The sequence below is a fragment of the Diceros bicornis genome, chromosome 10, assembly GCF_020826845.1.
Source record: "Diceros bicornis minor isolate mBicDic1 chromosome 10, mDicBic1.mat.cur, whole genome shotgun sequence".
Taxonomy (NCBI): Eukaryota; Metazoa; Chordata; class Mammalia; order Perissodactyla; family Rhinocerotidae; genus Diceros; species Diceros bicornis.
The window spans coordinates 75,167,818-75,190,808 of NC_080749.1; the positions used below are offsets into that span (position 1 = coordinate 75,167,818).

At 43.9% G+C, this 22,991-nt stretch overlaps 1 protein-coding gene across 4 annotated transcripts in view; it reads right to left on the bottom strand.

Moving 5' to 3' along the window:
* The window catches only part of ANKRD44 (ankyrin repeat domain 44), a 294,265-nt gene extending 272,136 nt beyond the window's left edge, over positions 1 to 22,129 (bottom strand). For all 4 annotated transcript variants that reach the window (XM_058549502.1, XM_058549500.1, XM_058549501.1 and 1 more), the window contains exon 1: positions 21,925 to 22,129. In XM_058549502.1, coding sequence (XP_058405485.1) covers positions 21,925 to 21,951 — 27 coding nt within the window. In that variant the 5' untranslated portion in view covers positions 21,952 to 22,129. The remainder of the gene's footprint in view (positions 1 to 21,924) is intronic.
* Positions 22,130 to 22,991: the final 862 nt, after the last annotated feature.

Below are 22,991 nucleotides of genomic sequence, written 5' to 3' on the forward strand. Positions count from 1 at the left end.
CATGAAATTAAGACATTTAGTCAAAAACTGTGTGTGTGTGTGTTTAAACAAAATTCTAGAAATATGATTCCTTAAACAATTTTAAATTACTAAATATTAAGATATGAAGACTTGCACTGTTTACAATAAAAATATTTTTTCTGCTAGTTAAGCAGGGCCTTTTTTATATGATGGAAGTAGTGATATTCCAATTTTGTGTCACTCCAAGCAATGTGCACCTTGAAGCCCACCCAGGAGCTTTACCCGCTGAGCAAGTGTGAGTATCACCCCCTAGTCTCCAGTCGAATCCCTCGGCCTACCTACAATACATTCTGCAGGAAGTGATGAAAAGTTAGGGAGTTTGAGTTACGCAAGGCCTGTCACATTGCAAAACCTCCATCAAGGAGTTCCACAAACCCTCCTGCTGCAGGAATGTGGCTGGGACCACGGCGGCCAAGAGGTAGTCAATGGGGCATGTCTGATGCCATAAAATGCTACCTGTGGCATCAAGTTCTCACCTGTTCCTCTTCTGGGTTGTGATCTGTACACAGCAGCCTGCGTGTGATGGAGCAACTGGAGGAAACAAGTTCAAAGTGCGGGAAGCCACGGGCTAAAGCGACTTGTGAAATATTCTAGCTGGATGTTGGAGCTTTAATGCTTTGCTCTAATGGGGTAATGACTCTCACTCCTTTCTCATAAACATGTTAAGTAGATTTTTACTTTCTCAAAAAGCTAAATTCTTCTGTGGCTTTATGACTTACTTCCATAACCAAGAGCCTCTTAAGCTGTTAACAGCCTAGTGTCACAGCCCTAAAGACTTGGCCTGTTTGTTAGTCTCAGGCATGCCCCCCATCACAAGTTCCTGCAAAATAAACCCTGGTCAGACTACAGAAACAAAAAGGGAGGAAAACACAAAACTGCATTTCTGGTTGACACAGAACCTGTACAGAGCTTAAAGAAATCAATAAAATGATATAGTGTCAGACTCGGAAAAAAAGAAGAGATTTCAGTGTGGTCACCTCTGAGGACCCTCTGACCAATCAAGGCTGCCAGTTTGATCACTGAGCGCCAGTGGAAGTAATTCAACCATTGCGTCTCCCACACAAAATGCCTCAGCCCCAGAGCTAACTCTGGGGGAGTCCGATAGCGCTCCCACCCCAGTTTATAGAGCAAAGAGGCAAGCCGGCCAATTTAACACAAGGGAGAGAACACTTCCATTTGGCAGGGCAGCTAGTTGCCCAATGCAGTCATTTGCTGCTCTACAAGAGTTCTCCATGACATATTAAACACGTTAGCCTTTCCTAACGTCCTTTGCCTCAACAGGTTCCAATTCCACCTTGCAATAAAACTGAGCATATTTCTATTTAATACTAGTTCTCTCAATTCGAAAACAATCTGTTTTTATTTAATCCAAAGATCTCCCTAAATGCTATCAAAATGGAAACCAAAGTTGGCTTAAGAATTCTTTGAGGGCCAGCCCCAGTGGCCTAGTGGTTAAGTTCAATGTGCTCCGCTTCGGCGGCCTGGGTTTGGTTCCTGGGCACAGACCTACACCATTCGTCTGTCAGTGGCCATGCTGTGGTGGTGGCTCACATACAAAAAGAGGAAGATTGGCAGCAGATGTTAGCTCAGGGCAAATCTTCCTCAGCCAAAAAATAATAATAATAATTCTTTGAGGTCCCAAGGACAGAAAGAATGTCTTTCTACTTCCTCCACCTTGACTTCTTTTTAATGCTTCTCTTTACTTCTCCCAGAAATATTTAACTTGATTTTACATAATGCAAAGTACTCTTTTGCTTGTGAAACTGAATAAGTTGGTTTCTATTCAAACTGTTGAAAAATATGTAGCTTTGGTAAGCAGGAAAAGGCCACAGAATGGAAACTAAGATCCCTTACACTTCCAAAATCCTCTTATCCTATTATATCCCTTTAAAAAGAATCTATCCAACTGTATGACATTCTGGAAAAGGCAAAACTATAGAGACAATAAAAAGATCAGTAGTTGCCAGAGGTTAGCAGGGAGGGAGGGATGAACAGGTGGAGCCCAGAGGATTTTTAGGGCAGTGAAACTATTCTGGATGATACTATAATGGTGAATACACATGATTAAATATTTGTCAAAACCCATAGAATGTACAACACCAAGAGTGAACCCTAATGTAAACTACAGACTTTGGATGATAATGTGTCAATGCAGGTTCACTGATTGTAACAAATGCCCCACTCTGGTTCCCGATGTCGACGGTGGGGGAGGTTGTGCGTGTGCTGGGGCAGGGAGTATAAGAAAACTCTGTGCTCTCTGCTCAATTTTGCTATAAACCTAAAACTGCTCTAAAAAATAAAATCTATTTTTTTAAAAAAGAATTTATAGTACTAGATGTACTAAATAATAGTATATATCCTCCAACTGAAAAAGATGGGTAAAAATAGTTGATGAAGAGGTTAAATCTCCTGCAGCCAGAAAAGGAAAACCGTAAGACAAAGCGGCTGTGCTGTAGGGCCTGCCTTGTGACTTCACAGAATACTTGGCAGAGAGGATGCGTGTTTCTGTTTGGTCTAGAGACGAGCACGAGAGGAACCAGCAACACTAGTCATCAGACAGCAGCATTCTCTCTGAAGAACTGTTTCTGATGCTGTGGAAACACTGCACGGAAAAGCCAGACAAATCCATTCCACACACACACACCACTGTACATCATTTTGAATTTTGTATCTAGATATTTCACCTCATTGTCTGTGAAGTAACTACCCAGATATAATATCTGTTTTCAATTTGGGAAATCAGGGTACTTGTTAGCTAATTCAGGAATTGACAAACAAGCCAAAGTAGCTGTCAGAGGTACTCCCTCAAGCAACTGGTTTGCCAAAAAATCAGTTATAAAAGCAGGATCTGAGTCTTTATAAGAAATTAGCATCCAGCCATTTGTGACAACATGGATGGACATTGAGGGTATTGTATTATGCAAAGTGAAATAAGTCAGAGGGAGAAGGTCAAATACCGTATGATTTCCTCCATTAAGTAGTAGATAATAACAACAATAAACAAACACATAGAGACAGAGATTGGATTGGTGGTTACCAGAGGGGAAGGGGGGAGGGAGGAGGGCAAAAGGGATAATTCGGCACATGTGTGTGGTGATGGGTTGTAATTAGTATTTGGGTGGTGAACATGATGTAATCTATGCAGAAATAGAAGTATAATGATGTACACCTGAAATTTATACAATGTTATAAACCAATGTTACTGCAATAAACAAAAAATTTAAAACAAAAGAAAGAAAGAAATTAGCTTTTGGGGCCAGCCCAGTGGTGTAGTAGTTAAGTTTGGCACGCTCCACTTCAACAGCCCAGGTTTGCAGGTTTGGATCCCAGGCACAGACCTACACCACTCGTCAGCCATGCTGTGACGGCAACCCACTGTATACAAAATAGAGGAAGATTGGCAAAGGATGTTAGCTTAGGGTGAATCTTCCTCAGGGGAAAAAAAAAGAAAGAAAGAAATTAGCCTTCAAATACATCAAATTCTAACTAAATTTTAAAATCTAATGAGAAACACCATTAGTAACATCCTGTTATTATTCCCTCAGTTGCTCAGAGTGGAATAAAACTAGGGCTGCAGAGACTTGACTCAACATATCTGAAGGGAAGTCTTCATGAGCATCAAATAAAGTTTCAAATGTGGGAGAGAGAAGTTGCCCAAATAGTCGTACACACAAAACCAACTTTTCATCAAGTACCTACTTACTAGAATTGTCCTACAGAAACACAGGGATCACGAAAGAAATGTTATTTGGGTTAATGAATTTAAAATATTTTTTAAGTGAGAACATATGTCAAGACCTATTACATATCCCTCTATCTTACCTTCAAAAGTTAAAGTTTTAACACATATAAGGCTGGTTTTTCAAAATTATAAGCACAAGCTTTCAAAGGAGATCTGTATTGCCTATGAGAGTTGACTAATTTATCTGTCATGCACACTCGAGGTGACCCAGTGACCCAGACTTGGCCAACTGATGGGACTCCAGGGGCACGGGAACGGCCGCTCCCCGTGATGACATCAGCTCTTCCAGGGTTGCCTCTCTAGAGCCGTGGGCTTCACTCTGGGGACCTTGTTCCCCTCGTATATGGGAAGCTTGTGAGAGGTTTGCAGGCCCAGGTCGTCTTGGGGAATCACATTCTAGATGCTCAACTTCCATATGCACACGTTGCTGAAAGGCATCTGCCTGCGGTTGAGGGGTCCCACTGCTGCTCTTTTCACGCTCCCCTCTTCACGTCTTTCTCCCCCTTGACAAGGGTAGACCTACCTGTCACCCATTCTGATTCTGACCAAGGGGATTACCCCCAAGGTATGAAAATGTCCTGGTGCCAAGAAAGGGCACATTCAAAATACTGCAGGTCAGGAGAACTTCCTTTAATTAACAACTCTGTATCATTTCAGCAATGTTATGTTCTCCATAAATACATGAACTAATTTAAATCAAGAAAGAAAGCCTCATCAAGAGATTAAGAAATGCATTTCAAATAAGAATGTTTTACTTTACAGGTTTTATTAATAATTTATCAAATTTTATAATATATTTCATAAATTAATAATTTATCAAACTTTTGATAAATTGTTTGTTAATAGTTATTATAAAGATAAACTCAATCCAGAAATTTATTTAACTGTTAGCACCTTAGGATCATATTTTTATTGCAAAGTATCATAGGATAATCAGGTTTTTTTAATGGCTTATATTTGGATAAAACTCTGCATAAGGAAGTGGAATGAAAGTATGAGTTCAGGGAGAAAAAGAAACAATGTAAAATTTTCGACTATTACGTGATGATGAGGCACATCAAATCACAACAGTGTTTAAATTCCATTCAACACATTTTAAACAGTGATACAACTTTTTCACTTTAAAAGTCAATATTGGGCCGGACCGTGGCTTAGCGGTTAAGTGCGCGTGCTCCGCTGCTGGCGGCCCGGGTTCGGATCCCGGGCGCACACCAACGCACCGCTTCTCTGGCCATGCTGAGGCCACATCCCACATACAGCAACTAGAAGGATGTGCAACTATGACACACAACTATCTACTGGCGCTTTGGGGGGAAAATAAACAAATAAATAAAATTTTTTTAAAAAGTCAATATTTATTTACATTATGCCACGAATTATATCCTTTGTATCTTCCTAACTTGATGATGAAAAACTTTAGATGTCAATCTAAAAAATATGCAAGGGGATACATAATTTGTAAAAACCTGTTAGAGGTGGAAGCTGGGGGTAAAAATGTTGCAAAACTGCTGGTGAGCATGTTAGACGGCCTGGCTTGGCACTCCCTTCAGTCCACCCAGGATCAGTGGTCGGAATCAAATTCTGCCTCCGTTGGGCTAGACTGAGGTAGCTACTTTACACCAAGAACCCACAGTAACGGTGACTTCCTGTGCAAGTCTTTAAAGAACTGTCCCAGTTAAGGTCTGTCTAAAATCTTGCAAATACAAAAAAACGATAACCAAACATTTCCTCCTGTACTGTTTCCTTGACTGGGGGTGGGGGCAGAGGGAGGGCTGTTTCTGATCTGTTCACGTCATGATACACTGAGCTATCAGCCACACAATTCTTGATAACACATATTTAACAAGGTACCAAGAAAAAAATCCACCAAAAATCTTGGCAATATTTTCCACCATCAATCCTTTTATTAGGGCGATTTATAGAACAAGAAATCACATGCTGTCCTTCCTGTCTTCATGATCAAGACTCCAGGAGGAGGAAAGCCAGTCAATGGAAGGAACCGGGAAGCAGAAGTGCAGCAGCAGCAACTGGCACCCGATCACTTGTTCATTCAACAGTTACTGCTAACCCACCATCAGGTTACCCAGAGCCCTGCATACTAGAACGTGGGGGTGCAAACACTTCCCCCCAGAAGGGAAGAGCAAATAAGTGGCTTAGCTCCAACCTCCGCAAGCCACATGGTAATCAAGGGGCTAAAAATGGATTAAAACCAGAAGTGAGAGGCTCAGCGAAGAAACTCGCCCCCTTCCATGTAAGAAGGAAAATGAAAGTGCTCATTAAATACGTCTGTATTTAGACACGTCTAAAGATTAAGCAGTTCTGTGACAAACATTCCCTTCACATGGCAATTCCAGATACTTCTCACGAAATTCTAAAAAAGAAAACAAAGCACATTATAGAGTTATTTTAGGGGTTAGGGTGTGGAAAAGCCTTAGTATTTCAGCACTCTTACCAGTGACAAGTGTTTTCAAACAAGAATGAAGTTCCACGGCCTTTTGTATAAGACAAAGTTCTTCACCCAAAGGGGAGCTATGGGGCAATATCCTTTGCGCTCTGCACACAATGGGCTCCCTCTTCTAGACCAACATAGAAGTGGGTGATACATTCTAATCTGGATAATGCAGATGATATGATACTAAAACCACACAATAACTACCCAGGCGGCCAACTTCAGTAATCTATCACAGGGTGTTTATACAGTGTTTCAGGCTGTATCCTAAATATAACTGTAGAAACGACACGTGATTTTACAAGTGCTGTTTAAGAACAGGACAGGCAAATGAAATGCACCTCAGACTGAGCCAGGAAAAACAAGAGCTCTGCCCCCACTAAGAGTCAGCAAGCCAAATAACAATCACTGGCCTCAGTGTATCCCTCTGAAAAATGGAGATTCTCGTCTTCGCCTCCTGTCTCCCCAGATAATTTATGATGTTGTTCAGAAAATGTTGGAAGTCTTCAGAGAGCTTAGGTACTGAGTCATTGTCAATGTTTTCTAAAGTTATACAGTACATGAATTTCTTTACAAATCTTCTTTATCAACAAGTATCTTCAGTTGTGCTTCTTTTTCTCTGGAGGATCAGAAGAGAAAAACGAAGCTAACTTTTAAATGAAAGATGGCATGTGTTGATTGACCTTCTTTCTGCCCCTCACTAACCAGTTCAAGGTGCCCATCTTCTTCCAAGATCAAAAGGAACTCCAGGCCTAGAAGAAGTTTGAGATTAACTCAAATGACTCTGGAAGCATAAGAGTGGGAGGCTGATTCTCTTTATAATTATAATGACATGAACACTGGAAACCACACACACACATACACACACACACACTCACTCACCCAAACTCATAACTCACACAAATTACCGGACTTAGCTTCAGAAAGAACTTTCTAGAATAATGAGAAACATTAGATAAGCAGAGACTATTGAGATTTTTTAATTTTATAACTTCCACTTGTAATAGTTAAGTGTATCTTTAAAATATATTTAATTGTTTAAATTGGCTCGCCATAAAATTAAAGCCATTTCCATCCCCAGATTAATCTAGAATCTCTACTCAAAGAAACTAAAAATAGTATCTTTAGCACACAATGGGAAACAGAAAATATTAAGATTTCTGTTTTGCTTTCAAATATAAGAGGTAAAGGTCTCCTCCCCGATCTTGGCTCTTGGAGAGAATCAAAAGTACTGTTTCATTTTAACTGTTTCTGAGTCCACATCTGGAGTTTAAAAATCCAGTTTAAAAGGCAAATGATTTAAAATATAAACATATGGCTTCCTTCTCTACAGTGATTCCTAGAGGGAGAAAAAAAAGGTCTGAGTACAAACAAACTATTGTTTTAAAGAGGATTTTTTTTTTAATTAAAAGCATACCAAGAAAGCTAACTAAGCTTCTACTTTCTCCTGGAGAAAATAATAAAAGCAAGAATGCCCATCTCGAGCTAATCAAATCTAGATCAAAGTGCAGCTTAGGTAATATTAAGGCTCTAAGAGTGTAGCACTCAATTTCTGAAGAATATGGTCCCAGCCTGGGCTCGGGTTAATGCAGGGTTTGGCAAACTTTTCCTGTAAAGGGCCACACAGTAAATATTTTCAGTTTTGCCGGCAATATAGGCTCTGTCGCAACTACTCAACTCCACTCTGGTGGCCCGAAAGCAGCCACAGACAATATACAAACAAATGAGGAAGGCTGCCTTCTGATACAATTTTATTTATGGACACTGAAATTTGAATTTCATATAATTTTCATGTCTCTCAAAATATTATTCTTCTGATCTTTTTCAACCATTTAAAAACATAAAAACTATTCTTAGTTCACAGGCCATATAAAAACAGGCTTTGTCCTGTGGACAGTGGTCTCCAACCTCTGGGTTAAAGCCATAGCAGGCTGGAGAAGCTGCAAGCCAGTGTCCTCGTCCCTCAGAGGAAACTGAGGCCCAGAGAGGCGTCAGAGTCAGGGTCTCACGGCCAATTCATGGCAGAAAGGGGTGAGAGCTAGACCTCAGGAAAGGCAAGCTGAAAAGGTCGAGCAGTGATACAGAAACGGCCTCCTTGAGTTCAACTCACAGGGACAGGCAGCAGGTGCTTAAAACCAGAGACGTCACAGGAAATGGGGTACTAGTCACAGGAGCCTCCAACACCTGCCTTCCCACAGTGTGAAATAACATATTATCCGCAGTCACTACCCTGATTCTGAAAGTTCTGCATCAGCATCAAGGACCTGCAGTATGAGCCGGATAACCATCAGCCTGATGCTTTCCAGCCTTCCGGGTACACAGCTCTGGTCATTTCTTTTGCAGCTTAAGTTACAACCTCCACTTTGGTTATTCCAATCCTAAAACTCCAAGAAGTAAGTGTCATTGTGGCTGAAGAGCAGTGATCAGTGTTCAAAATCACTAGGGCCGGCCCCGTGGTGTAGCGGTTAAGTTCGGCGCACTCCGCTTCAGCGTCCCAGGTTCGCAGGTTTGGATCCCGGGTGTGGACCTACACCACTCGTCAGCCACGCTGTGGCAGCAATCCACATATAAAAAGTAAAGGAAGACTGGCACAGATGTTAGCTCAGGACAAATCTTCCTCAAGAAAAAAAAAATTATTTTAAAGAGCAGAGTATAGCAGGGATGACCAATTCGGCTTCAAGTTCAAGAGCATCTCTGACATTTACCTCAGAAAGTAACACGGTCAATATCCCTCCCATTCCTAGTTCCTTCCCTCTTTTTTCTAAAATATGTTTCTCTCCTCCTATTCTCCTATTTTTCTTTCTTTATTCTGGTTTTCTTTTTTTTTTCTTTTTTTTTTTTTTTGGTACCGATTCTCATTTCCGTTTTCATGTGCCCCTTTGTTTTTGCCCTATACCTTTACTGGATGTATCCTCAAACTAAAATATATTTTAAAATTAAAATACACAAATGTAGCCAATGACGTTTAATTTACCTCCTCTTTAAACAGCATTCTGTAGTTTTAAGAGGGAAAAAGGAAGACTCCAAATTAAAGTGACTTTTTACAAAGTCTTTTTTTAATCACGCTTTTTCTGAGAGATTTATGGTTTTCTATCCTGTTATATATACATTCAAGCTTTGAAATTTTACACCAATGCTTTTCGGAAATTCTGCCACGATGATTTCTTATGAACATTGCTCTATCAACTATTTTGTTCTTACACACTTCCTCAAAAAGACAGGGTTTTATACTTCTGTGAAGAGGAAGTGGCATTCTTATAAGTAATTTTCAGTTCTTTTTGACAACTTAAACCCAGAGTGACTGCAAACTCCTCAGAATTTTTTCAATACACATCTATCCTCCTAGATTTATTTAAATTTAAGATTCTTCAGTCAAATAAACTAAGTCAATTGATAAAACCGAAATGAAAGAAAAATGCCCCTCCTAAAGCTGTAGGAACCAAAATGCTACAATTCAAACCTAAGTATGGAGATTTCACACAAAAATAGATCAAACAGAAACAGTTTCGACCAATGTTGCTTAAGTTAGAGAGAAAGAAGATCAGATAAATAGGCATAAATTTAAAACAAAAAATAATTAAAATCATATTCTCATAGAGCTGAAATTGACCCTAGAGAATTAGTCTCTTTAATATGACAAAGGAGGAACCACCGAGAGATTCCAGGACGATTTATTGGGTGCCTACCATGGGCCACTGGCTGTACAAAGGCTTTTCCTCCTTGATTGTCACAACTTCCCCTTAAAGCAAGTATCATTATACCCATTTTACAATTGAGGAAAGTTGTGTCACAGGAAGATGGACACAGCTAGTTAGGAGCAGAGAGGTGCCTACAGCCCAGATCTCCAGACAGCAACTTCAGTATCCTCTTAACTATGCCACTCCCATGTAATATATTTAGAAATTGTTCAGTGAGATGCCACAATATTTTAACACATTATAAACACAGTAATAAAATACTCTGGAACCTTGATATACGGCTGTTTGCTAAAGAGCAGAGCTCCTCAAAAGAAGATTGTTTTTTGTTGGCTGCTAAGTAAAGGAGAATTAGCAACTAAATGTTACACCCGCCTCATGGGCCTCCAGACATAGCTACACTGAGGCCCCAAAGTATCTAAAACCCAATCACTTGTCTTCTAAATTACTCTTGGCAATAGCGTTTACTCAATGGCAGTTGGCCATTTCTCAAGCTTATTCTTAAATCTGGACTCCATTAAGAAGGATATGGGGGGCCCGGCTAGTGGCACAAGTGGTTAAGTGCACGCGTTCTGCTGCGGTGGCCTGGGGTTCACCGGTTCGGATCCTGGGCACGCACTGGCGCGCTGCTTGTCAGGCCATGCTGTGGCGGCATCCCATATAAAAGTAGAGGAAGATGGGCACGGATGTTAGCCCAGGGCCAGTCTTCCTCAGCAAAAAAGTAGGAGGATTGGCAGATGTTAGCACAGGGCTGATCTCCTTACAAAAAAAAAAACGATATGGAAGGATTTTCACACTTGTAGGAAGCATGCCCAAAGCAACCCGAAATCCTTGAGGGCAACACCCAACACCCACTTCCCACTTAGGTAAGAGAGACGGGGCAGCAAGCTCATTGAAGCTGAGACGGTGGAACTGCCTGCTGTCTTCAAAATCTACCCATTTACATAGAAACATCGTTAAAAAGTTAACGTAAAAACGTGATTTGGGGCAACTCTAATATCTAAACTCTCCCGGAAATACCTTACACTGAAATATTTACAAGGACAGCCAAATCTAGATCTTCCTAAAGGCACACAAGATGTGATTTTAAGGCAGATGCTCAAATATCTGCCTTGAGTTATGAGGGCCACTTGAACTAAGTCAACATGTGGGTGAACCTCACAACTAACTAAGAAGCAAATTTCCCTAGGCAACAACACTAGCAGAATCACATGCTTTTCTGACAATCAAAAAGGATTCTAACAACTCTACTGAAGATATTTCAAGACAGAGCGGAGCGGCAAAAGGGAGCAGGAAGAAGTAAAAAGAAAGAGAAATAGCTTCCAAAAAGAGTAAGTCACTAAAATATTTAGTTACCCTGGGCAAAGGCTAAGGTTTTGTAAAATAAGGACTCTCTTTTTAAACATAACCACAATATCATATTCATACTTTAAATCATCAAATATCCAGTGAGTATTGAAATTTCCCAATTGTCTCATAGACGTGTTTTATTTAAGTCTGTTTGAATCAGAATCCAATTAGTCTTAATTCTCATTTAATCTATTTCCCCTCCATCTGTTTTGTCTTATAGTTGATTTTTTTTTAAGAAATGGGATTATTTTTTCCTGTAGATTCTCCACAGTCTGGATTTTTTAAAGTAACTTTTTATTTTAAAAAATTTTGTAAGGTTAAAAACAGGCCATCTCCAGACCTACTACATTACTCCATCAACGTCCTGCACCATGAAGACCATCCAGCCTCTGTCAGTGAAGTCCACGCTGCTCCGGGACACACGTTTGTCCACAAAATGTTGTCATGGCAAGTAACTTATGCAACATTCTATTCAAGTAGGGGGTATCACGGAGACAGAAGGACCCATAAGGTAACACCTTACTTTCTGCTTTGATTCATTTTGGGGTGGAGTACAAATAAATTTTAAAAATATCATGCCTATGCAACAAACGGAAACAATGAGTTTTGTCCAGTACAAACTCATTAATTTATGTCTCCAGGGGAGGACATGTAGTACTTATCAGAAGAACTCAAGTGAGAAAGATTTGTTAATATATAAATACCTCTCCTACCAAGCTTGCTTGTGGAATATTTCTTTCCTTTCCTCTTCTGCCTTCCGAACACAAACACCATGCTTCAATAAATTCACAACCCTCAGGTTACCTGACAGGTACATGGCATGTCACTCACCTGGGATGCCTTCCACTCCCATCTGTTGCCTAAATCATTCCCTTCCTCAAAGATCAGCTGGACTCCTTCCAGCTCCCTGAAGCCTTTCTTAATAACTCTGCCCATCTCTGGACTCCTGTAGTCCTACATGTACCCCAAAATGTAGTCTAAACCTGCACTATACCTGGTTTGAGAGCTGTTTCATACGCCAAGTGTATTCAATAAAGATTTGATGAGGACCTTCCATGCACAAGGCATTCAATATCATCTCTAACAAGACCATAAGCTCCATGAGGAAAAGGGCCTCTTGTGATTCTATGCCTATCCTAGGAGGCCAGAAGGACCACAGCTAAGAATGTGCACCCTAGAGTCAAGCTTGCCCATACATGAATTCCAGAGTCATGGGACCCTGAATAGATTACTTAATCTCTCAGTTCTCATTTTCCTCATCTGCAAAATGGACTGATAATAGCCACTCTCTCTTAGAGATGTTGTTAGGATTAAATCACAGAAAGCATGAGTATTGTCTTGTCTCCTCATTCCCAATTCTGTCTGGTTTCTAACTATTTTATTGTACCTGTTCTTATCCTTTGTGGAAAGAGAGGGAGCAGAGAACTCCAGCAGAGTCATTGCCATGGACATGGAGGTCATTACACCCTCCTTCATTGTTGACTACACAGGAGCTCCACTTTGCCATGGGTGTGAGCGTCCCTTCCATAACATTTAGGGTAGACATCTCCCCTCCCTAGTGTCAGCCCGATCCTTCCCCTGTAAAGAAACGGGACTGGCCCAGAACTAATTACAGGGTGACCCATCCCCACCACCAAAAGCCCAACTTAAAAAGAGGAGAAATGAAACCAGAAAAGAAGACAATAGGTAACCTTTTATCTTTTGATGGGGCAGAAAAATTTCTCTGAATTTTGTTTGAAGGGAAATCCAATATTCCAGTGTACAGACGGAAGCTCTGTATACAGAAGTGTTTCCAATTTTTTTGTTTGAGCACCTTATGAGTAAAAATATTTGAACATGGACACATATACATACACACACACATACATATCATTCACTTAACCAATATTTATTGAGCATTTGCCATGTGCCTGACATTGTTCTAAGTACTGAAGATATAACAGTGAATGAACCAAGCTAACCAAGAGAAAACAACTTTGCCCTGCTATTTGCATCTCTCCTACACATAATTTTTTATTTTTAAAAATAAAATATATGGTATAAGGGATATGCACTACGGAGGAAGAATTTTTAAAGGGGGACAGGAGATGTGGAGCGGGGATTTTAAACAGAGTGGTCAGAAAAGGACTCCCTGAGCAGGTAACATCTGAGCAAAGATCTGAGAGAGGTGAGGGTGGGCCCTGCGGATATCTGGGGAACAGCTTCATGGGCAACAGGAACAGCAAGGGGCCTGAGGCAGGAGTGCATCTGGGGTGTTCACCGAACAGTGAGGAAGCCAGCAGGCCAGAGCCAAGGAGCCAGGAGAGACAGGAGGAGACACGGCCGGACAGGTGAGTGGAGGGGCTGCGTGGAGGGTGCCTGGTGGGCCACTCTTTGACGTCAGCTTTTACTCTGTGTGCGATGAGAGGGTTTTGAGTAGAGAAGCAACATGATCTGAGTTCCATCCCTCTGAGAGCTATGTTGAGAGTAGCGTGTAGGGGCCAAGGTTGGACAAGGAAGACCAGTCAGAAGCCTGCTGCGATAATCCAAGTGGTTTGCCCAGGTGACAAAAAGTGAAAAGTAGAGCTAAGAGGATTTTATATATATTCTGGTATACAATATATATTTAAAATACACAAAAATAAGAAACTTATTTAAAAGAAATATGAATTCTAATATTTCCTTTCCCAAACTCAACAAGCCGTCTTGCTCACCCCTGGGGTAGAGGCATCCTCCCCACTTTGGAGGCCATTGTCTAACCATAATTAACAACGGTTAATTGGTTAAATGGTTAATGGTTGGTAGATTTGTCCCAGCTGTCCCATTTCTGCCTGGCTTTCTGTCTTGACATTTCTGTGCTCACTTCCTATCTTTCCCTTCATCTTGCCAGTCTCCAATAGCATAACAAGTTTCCTCCACAGACAGAGCATATCTACACATACAGAGGCTGTTGATTGCATATAGGAATTCCCTTCTTGAGAAAGTTTGTGGTCACTGTGTCAATCACACTCAATCTCTGGGGCCAACGGTTGGGAAACAGACCTGTTAGACCCAGCTGTTATTGTACAGTTCATTAAAACAGGCTTATTCCTGGGAGAACCCAGGCCGTTTGCTGTAGCAGCACCTCTGAGGAAGGCCGAGGCAGGCCCAGCTCCCCACGGCTCACAACAGACAAACACGGGGCTGCAAGGTTTGCTCCCCTTGCCCTGCAAGAGGCTCAAGAGGATTACCCAAGGGCCACACTGAGAACAGCCCCAGGGATTCTGTGTCCCCAAAACCAAGCTCCTGGAGATCCCAGAAGACAACATTCTTGGGGAACAGACCCCTGACCCTTAGGCAGGACTCAGTGTGTGTTTCTCAGACCTGGTCAACTCTAAAGCTACCACTCCCACACTGGGGGGAAACTCAGAAGTTCATGGAAGGCAGAGACTTTTGAAACCAGATTCCAGAAGTTAAGAAGAGGGTGACACAGAGATACCTGGGGTGCTCTCTTAGAACATTAGAGCTTGAAGGAATTTAGAGGATTCTCCACCCACCCACTGCCATTTTACAGACAAAGAAACTAAGACCAGGACTTGCCCAAAGCCATACAACTATTAGAAAAAGAACCATGAGTAGAGTCCAGGTCTTCGGATTGCCAATCTAGTGTTATTTTAAAAAGGAACTAAAGCACAACAAAAGCAATTTAACATTGAAACCTTCAGAGGCAGGTTAGCACTGTGATTAAATGTTGCATGTCCAGGCCTCAGATGTTTCCACAAATCTCTCTAATTTTACTAGGAACTCTGGAGGCTCCCTTGGGGCAAAACGGTCTCCTGGTATTAACGATACTTTAGAAAGTTACTCTGGGATGCTATGACTCATGAGGCTCGGATTGAGGGGATTATAGACACATGACACCATGAAATACGAGCAAACATTGGCTTAGTAAAGACTGAAACGGCCCAAAGATGGACTACAGACTTTTTATTTGCTTGGCCCAATTAATAGAGTACTAGAGAAATTTTCAGCTTTCAAAAGGGCAGACAACTGAAAGGATCCTTAAAAATTAAGAATATTGTAATAAAAACTAGAGTCATGAATCATTCATTCAACCTCTTGGGCTACATACTCTTTTAGAAGCATAAACATTGTTCAGAGAAAATACTTGCTCCTGACCTGACGGCAGGCAGAAGGCACACACGAATTGGTAAAAGGGGAGTAAAGGAATAATGTATAACATCAGTAATCTATAAAATGAAGAATCTTAAAAATATCCAATAATCGTTGATATAATCCAAGATTATCTATAAATGAGGGGGGAGCAGGGCAGGAATCAGTTCCTAAATGGCTGACATTGGTTAAAACCCTCTCCTGGAGCCTGAAGTTAACTGTCTGACTTTGTCACCTGCAGAACGAAATTAGAGCTCACTTGCAAATACCCCCTGCACCGCCACATCTGTGAGGAAGATTACAGCACAAACCTTGTAAAGAGCGTGCCCTCCAATAGAGGGCTGAGTCACAGAGGGAGAGGGTGGAGCCAAGGCACAGGAAAGACATCCAGTGGAACCTTGTCATTTGACAGAGAAGAACCTGAGGGCCACAGAGGTTAATTTAACTTACCAAGGCTTGGCTACCACACAACATAGGCCACCTCTCTCACACCCACAGCAAACATCGATAATCAGTCATCACATTTTCCCCCATCCTCGGCTGCAAGAGCCAGAATGTTTCTGACATATTGCTCCTGCAACTCCCCAACCAACTGGTCAGCACCGATGTGTGAGATGGAGGCCATTTTCCCACTCTGGACTGGCATACAGTCATAAAACAATCTTTGCAATACTGCTCCAGTGTAAACCTGATGCGAAAGACAGTGACTAGTCTACTAGTCAAACTAGTTCACTGCTACTGTCAAGCCTGAGGTGAGCAAACAGAGTCCTCGTAGTGTGACCATATATCCAGGTTGACCTGGGACAGTCCTGCGTCACATCTGTTTCCCCAGCTTAATATTTAATAGTACCCCCTACCTTTCTCACAATTGTCCCAGTTTAGATCAAAATGATATGGGCATCCAAATTCTATGTAACTCCTAATCACCCACAAACATTTATAAATGTTTATTTGTTTGTTTTTTGAGTATATGATGTGTCAGAAAAAAACCACTGAACCAGTCACCAGTAGTTTCCTCATATAAAGGGGCTTTCAAGTAACACTAAACCCAAATAATCTTTGAAAGGGCCTTAGCGACCTCTACTCCCACCAATCTCTTATATATTGAGCTTCAATATGGAATTTTCTTTGGGGAAAACAAGGAGAGCCATAGCTTATGCAAGTTTGAAAACCACGGGATTATCAGATCTCTGTAGCTCCTGTCTATTTTTAAATTATTTCATGTTATACTTGAGCCTATAAAAATTCATATTATATTGCTGAAATAGAAATCTTTTTAGGGGACGGCCCCGTGGCTTAGCGGTTAAGTGCGCGCACTCCGCTGCTGGCAGCCCCAGTTCGGATCCGGGCGTGCACCGCTTCTCCCGCCATGCTAAGGCCGCGTCCCACATACAGCAACTAGAAGGATGTGCAGCTATGACATACAACTATCTATTGGGGCTTTGGGGGGAAAAAATAAATAAATAAAATCTTTAAAAAAAAATCTTTTTAAAGAATGTTTCAGTCTTGTTTCTGGCACAAACAATTGTGCCTTTTTGAGTTTATATTTACTCTCTGTTTAGAGGAAAAGAGGAAGTAAAAGTTGAAATCTTAAAAAAAAAAAAAAAGTTTCAATCCAGGGTTAGACCTTGTATGCCACTGCTGCATTTACACCAGAGCAGCCAACTGTTTATTTAAGAGAAGTATAAATTCAGTTTATCTGGAAAAGTCATTGGTCTAGACAGCATAGATATCAGCTTTGTGCTCAAGAGAAAAATACTGATATTATCATGCAGAAAGTTTAAAAATTTTACCTGGTTAATACTACTCAGCCATAAAAAAAGACAAAATCGTCCCATTTGCAACAACATGGATGGGCCTGGAGCGTATTATGTTAAGTGAAATAAGCCAGAAAGAGAAAGACAAACACTGTATGATCTCACTCATATGTGGAATATAAACCAACACATGGACAGAGAAAACTGGACTGTGGTTACCAGGGGCAGTGGGGGTGTGGGGAGGGGGGTGGGGGTGGGCACAAGGGGTGAAGCGAGTCATATATATGGTGATGGACAAACAAAAATGTACAACCCAAAATTTCACAATGTTAGAAACCATTAAAACATCAATTAAAAAATAAAAAATCAAAAAAAAAAAATTTTACCTGGTTACCTAGACAGAAGACTGGAAGGAACTATATCAAGATGTCAAGGGTAGTTCTCTCTGAGAATAGAGACTTCAGATGGTTTTAACTGTGTTTGTTTTTGCTTATCTAGCTTTCTGATTTTTCTACAACGATCATAGTTTATTTGTTAATGACCAAGAAAAAAATCACCAAGCTACCAACCCACACGTCCTTCACCAGGGTGAGGAGGTAAGAGGCTGACAGGATAAGCCAGGCACAAGTCTGGCAGGAGCAGAGCCTCAGAGCAGCTCCTGACTCTGACAGAACTGGGGCTGGCCCCAAGGATGAGAGGAGTGTGGCTCACCCAACGGCTGTCTGGTAAGTAAGAGCAGGCACCCCTGAGTTCTCTGACCGCACTGCCCTTTCAACTATTAAAAGTACAGCCTTGCAGCTGGAGCCCCACCTGTGCAATCAGACTGTCAGGGCAGGACACCCGTCCCAAACACTTACTGGGTGTGTGACCTTGAACAAGTCAATTAGCCTCTCTACTCCTGTCTTCTCATCTGTAAAATAGGAATCACACTCCCACCACCTACCTCCTGGAGTGGCTATGAGGATTAAGACAGATGTTCATGGCGAAGGCCCAGCATACAGATGACAATAACCATAAACCATTAGTAGGTCTCTCTGGTGAAACGCCAGCCCTCAAGGGCACTCCCCAAACCATGTGACTGGACCCCCAATCACCTACAGAAGGGTCCAAAGAATAAAGCCTTTCTTTTCCCTCCTCCTCGGAAGGTGGGACTGGAGCGTAGTGTTTGCTGTGAGCCCAGTGCTGGAGGGAGCGACGGAAGACAGGGCAGCCCAATAAAAGACGCAGCGCATCCCAAGGCCCCACACCATGGCTAGAAATCCTCTTTCAAAGTTACAGGATTTCTAGTTTCTTGCCACTGCCACAGCTGCCAGCCACTGCCTTTGGCAGGGAAATGGGTGACTCAAGTGTGAGCTAGGACTTGGCAAGGGGACACCAAACCAGAAGGCCTCCAGGCAGGAAGCTCCAAAAAGGGCCACCTGCTGACATAGTTTGTCCACAGGCAGCCCTGGAGACAGCAGGGGCATCTGCTGTCACCAGCAAATTCAGATAAGAACAGTGAACACTTCAGAGGTCCAGCAGAATTTACCATTCTCACTTCATAACTTTGAGAAACTTCTTTGGGGGCCCCGGCTGAAGCTACGACCACACACTTAAAATCACTCTAGTGCCTTAACTATACGACATAACGCACAGCCCCCAAAAGTTCAATCTCAAATCAAATTGCCAAGAGTTTCACAGCCATCTTGAGCCAAAATGCATTACATGTGTATGTAATAGGATTTTCTTTCACAAACTTAAAATTACCTCACTTTACCGAAGATATAAATAAACCTCCTAATGGCCATCTGTGAGGAAATAATTACACTATCATGTTAATTACACGAGTGAGTGTGTTCTGTGCTGCACAGGGTGACCAACTCGTTCTGGTTTGCCTAAAATTTTCCCAATGTTAGCACTGCAAGTCCCACCTCCTGGGAAACCCCTCCGTCCTGGGCAAACCAGGATGGTTGGTCTCCCTAATGCTGCAAGAAAAATGATGTGTGTTGTATGAAGAGGAAAACAGAAGAGACACAGTTACAAATGCAGAAGTGCTAAATGCCAAGTTTGTTTGTTTGTAGAAATAGCTCCCAGTTCCTTCTCATAGTATTAAAAAAAAAAAAAACTGAAAACCACACTTGCCTCTCCCTTCCCCCTCTCTCTTCTCCCTTTACTCTCCCAAAACAGAGTTCAGAAAAGGTGTTTTCCTCCTCATGCACGATGGAGACGTCAGTGAAGGCTGGCCTATTACGTAGCGACCGCCATCAACCCAACGAGCTCCTGCGCCCAGCTTCAGCAGGACAGGAAATGTCATCTTCTTCCCCTCCTTCCTTCGGGCACCAAGATGACTTGTGATTCAGGTGATCAACAGCAAGAATGTGTTCTCAAGCTAAAAATCCAAGAGCCATGGCAAAAATCAAGAGTCACCTCACAAATAGGAGGTTAACCAGATGAGGGAGGAATTAAGAAGTGATTGCTTTACAAATAGCTGAATGGAGACCTGGGTACCCTGCAATCTCTAAGGCAGGGATTCCAAGAAGCCGGCTCCCCACGCACAGTGATGGAGCAAAATTCTTGAGTTAGGGGTTTAGCAAAGAGTTTTTAAGCCCCTAGTGAGGTTAACAACCAGCTTCTAAGAATTTAGCTTCCAGCTGAAAGGTAGGACTATATAAGGCAAGAAAGAACACACACTTCCTGGACCCGAAGCCCCACAGAAACCGTGGTTGCTCACCACTCCACCCCACCCCGCCCAGACCACCTCCTCACTCCGCCTCCTCTGGCTTTGCCTCAAGATAAGCTGGCAATTTTCAGCTGCTCTTGAATCTTAAAACTCCTTAGATTCCCTTTAGGCATAAGGAGATGGAACCAAATGAAGGTTATGTGACTCTTTTTTCTTCCATAGTGAGACTAGTTTGTTGGGGGGGGGAGAGGGGATGTATTCAGAAACATTTTTAAAGGTAAATAAATGGCTTTGAAAGCCCTACTCTGGTAAGTCCTGAAGAATAACTTCCTTTCTAAGACTAAATAATACAATTTTCACTAGTGTTGATCTTCATTTAGGAGAGGCTGCCTACTTGTAGCTCTTTAACACATCCAATGAGAAGACGGGGGTGTTTTACAACCTCTAGCAGAAAGCACAAGAGCCTGGAAGGCAGCAGGCAAGAGCTTGTCTCCACTCTACAAGCCAACAGCTGTGGTCCTTGAGGAAGACCTACTTTACTTCCCCAGATCTCAGATTCTTCATTTAAAAAATGAAGGGTTTGGGCTAAGATCATCTTTAGCATCCCTCACAACTTTAAGATTCTATGTGAAATTCTTTTGTGTAGGTGACGATAACAATAACGCGTATGAGAAGCACGCTTTGTACTTTGAAGATTTAGGAATTAACTTGCACCAGCAGAGATGACAAGACCAAGGCAGACTAACACTGCAAGATTTAAAACAAGCAAATGTCTGACAGTTGTCGAAGTATGTGACCAAAAGGTGGAGGGAATCCTAATATCAACTTACAAACACTTTTAAACGCTGTGGAACCAATGGGAACACGTTGATTCATTGCAATTACCAGCTGCTCCTCCTGCTAAATTTAACAAAATGAATTTTAATTTGGTGATCCCTACCCCACAAAAAGAAAAAAAAAAAGACAAAAGCCTGTACATACTTAGGGAAAACAAACCAAAACTTGGAATCTGTTTCAAAAAGGAGAGCAAATCATTGTGGTGATTGATTGCATTTACATCGTACGATGTTCTGGCTGGACATTAACCGGGGACAGCGAGGCACCAGATGCAACCCACTGGAGAAGCAGATGTTTAATACCAAGGACTGGCATGTTTGACCGCGTGTGTCAGAGTGAAGACTGCCTCTCCGCCTAATAGGACCCCCAAACAACGTTCATTTCACTATCCACGAGTAAATGGCAGGAGGAAAAAAAGAAAGCTGTTTCCTTTTTTCGTGGAAAGAGCTGCAAAGAGTTTGTCGTGCAACTTGGTTGGGCGCCTGTGAGTGTCATATCCTCAGAGCAGCGGAGTCCGAAAAGGTGGGGTGTTTCCATTCCACGGACCTGCAGTAAGGACTGTCAGCCGATTCAGCAAATAACCCCACCTCTCCGAACAAGGACTCCAGAGCTGCTCTGTGTGGTGTCTCAGCAAGGAAACCAACAAAGCTGATGGACACAGGCAGAGGGTAGCCCACAGCCTGTGAATGGAGTTCCCGGCCGGACTTCACCTCCTCCCGGGAGAGACCGGCCAGAGCCGAGAGAGCCGCCTCCAAGGGTCCCCATCGCGCACCAAGCACACACAGCCTCGAGCTACTAAAGAGGAAGTCAGGATGTCATGTCAAACGGATAAAGACAGCCCGACTGCTCGAGAGCCGCGCTCTGGGCCGGGCTCCGGCTTGGCTTGGAGAAGAGTCCCAGAATACGATCCTCTCTCCCTCTCCATCGGCCGTCCTCCTCCCGGCGGCGCGGACCAGCCTCCCCTGCGCCGGCACGGGCTGCGCAGCACGGTAGGAGCCAGAGGAGCCCCCGCGCCTCCCCTCCCCCTGCCCGGCCGGGCCCGCGGACGACACCCACCCGCGCACACCGCGCACCAGCACCCCGGCCCGTGCCGCAGCCCCGGGCGCCGAGCCGAGCGCGCAGTTCCGACGGCCCAGGGCGGGGACGGCGCAGGGGAGGAGAGCCGCCGCCGGCGTTCGGGGCAGCGCCGGCCGCACACACTCCTCCCCTGCGCCGCCAGTAAACAGCGCGCGGGCGCGCTCCGCGCCGCGCCCCCATGCCCCGCCGGCGCCGCCGCCCCCTACCTGGTCGGTGAGTTTGAGCACTGCCATTCTTCCGCTCCTCGGCGCGCACACACATACAGGTCCCCGGTGCGCAGATGTCACGCCGGGAGCCGGGGAAGCGGAAGGGATTGCCAGGGGAAGGGAAACAAATCTGGCTCCCGAATTTGACAGCCCTCCCCCTGCTCCTCCTCCGCCGCCGCCTCCTCCCGCCGAGGGCTGACACTGGCTAGTGGGGCTCGCAGCCGAGCCCGCCCGCCTTTCTACAGGAAGTACCGGCTGCTGCCCGCCGGGCCGCCACTGACATCACCGCGCGCTCGCTCGCTCGCTCGCGCCGCCGCCCGGGCCGACGCTGCCTCCTGCCGCCCGCAGCCGCGCCTCGCAGCCCGCGGCCCCCGCTCGCCCGCGCCCGCAGCCGCGCGCCGCCGCGGGGCCAGACTGCCGCCCGCTCTCCGCACCTGCACGCTGCGCCCCGGCCAGCTGCCCTCCGGCCCCAGGGCGAGCGCGGTCAGAGGCGCCTCCGGGGCTGAGCGGGGTCCTCCCGAGCCCCGTCTCACACGCGCGCGCACACACACACACACGGACACAACCTGATGAGCGAGCCCGTGCGGACACACCCCGAGGGCGCAAGAAAGGCTGCCACTCACACGCCACCAACTTTAACCTGAGAGACTGTGTCACACCCCTTCCCCTAAACCTCTCCCCCTAATCCGGAGTCAGACTGCCCAGCGCTCCGGATCATCCCACCTCGGTCAGGGCGATAATTCTGATGCTCTCTTTGTTTACTGCGGGGAGGCCCGGACACAGGGTAGTTCTTGAGCCAGTGTTTGTCATACACTTGGGAGGTGGCGGGCAGGGGCCCTGGCCCTTTCGCCTTGTTCTCCAGCCACCTTCCAGCTAGACACACACAGAACCCCACCGTTAAATTCAAACCCTGGGTTTTATTTTGGGGAGGGTGGAGGTGAAGCGGAGTTACCGGAGAAGAAAAGAAGTTATAAATGGGGCTTTTGAGTGTCTCCACCAGTCCGGACTCACGCATTTCTACAAAATCCAGGTCCCATGCTTCCAACAGAGGGAAGACTCGGCTGTCA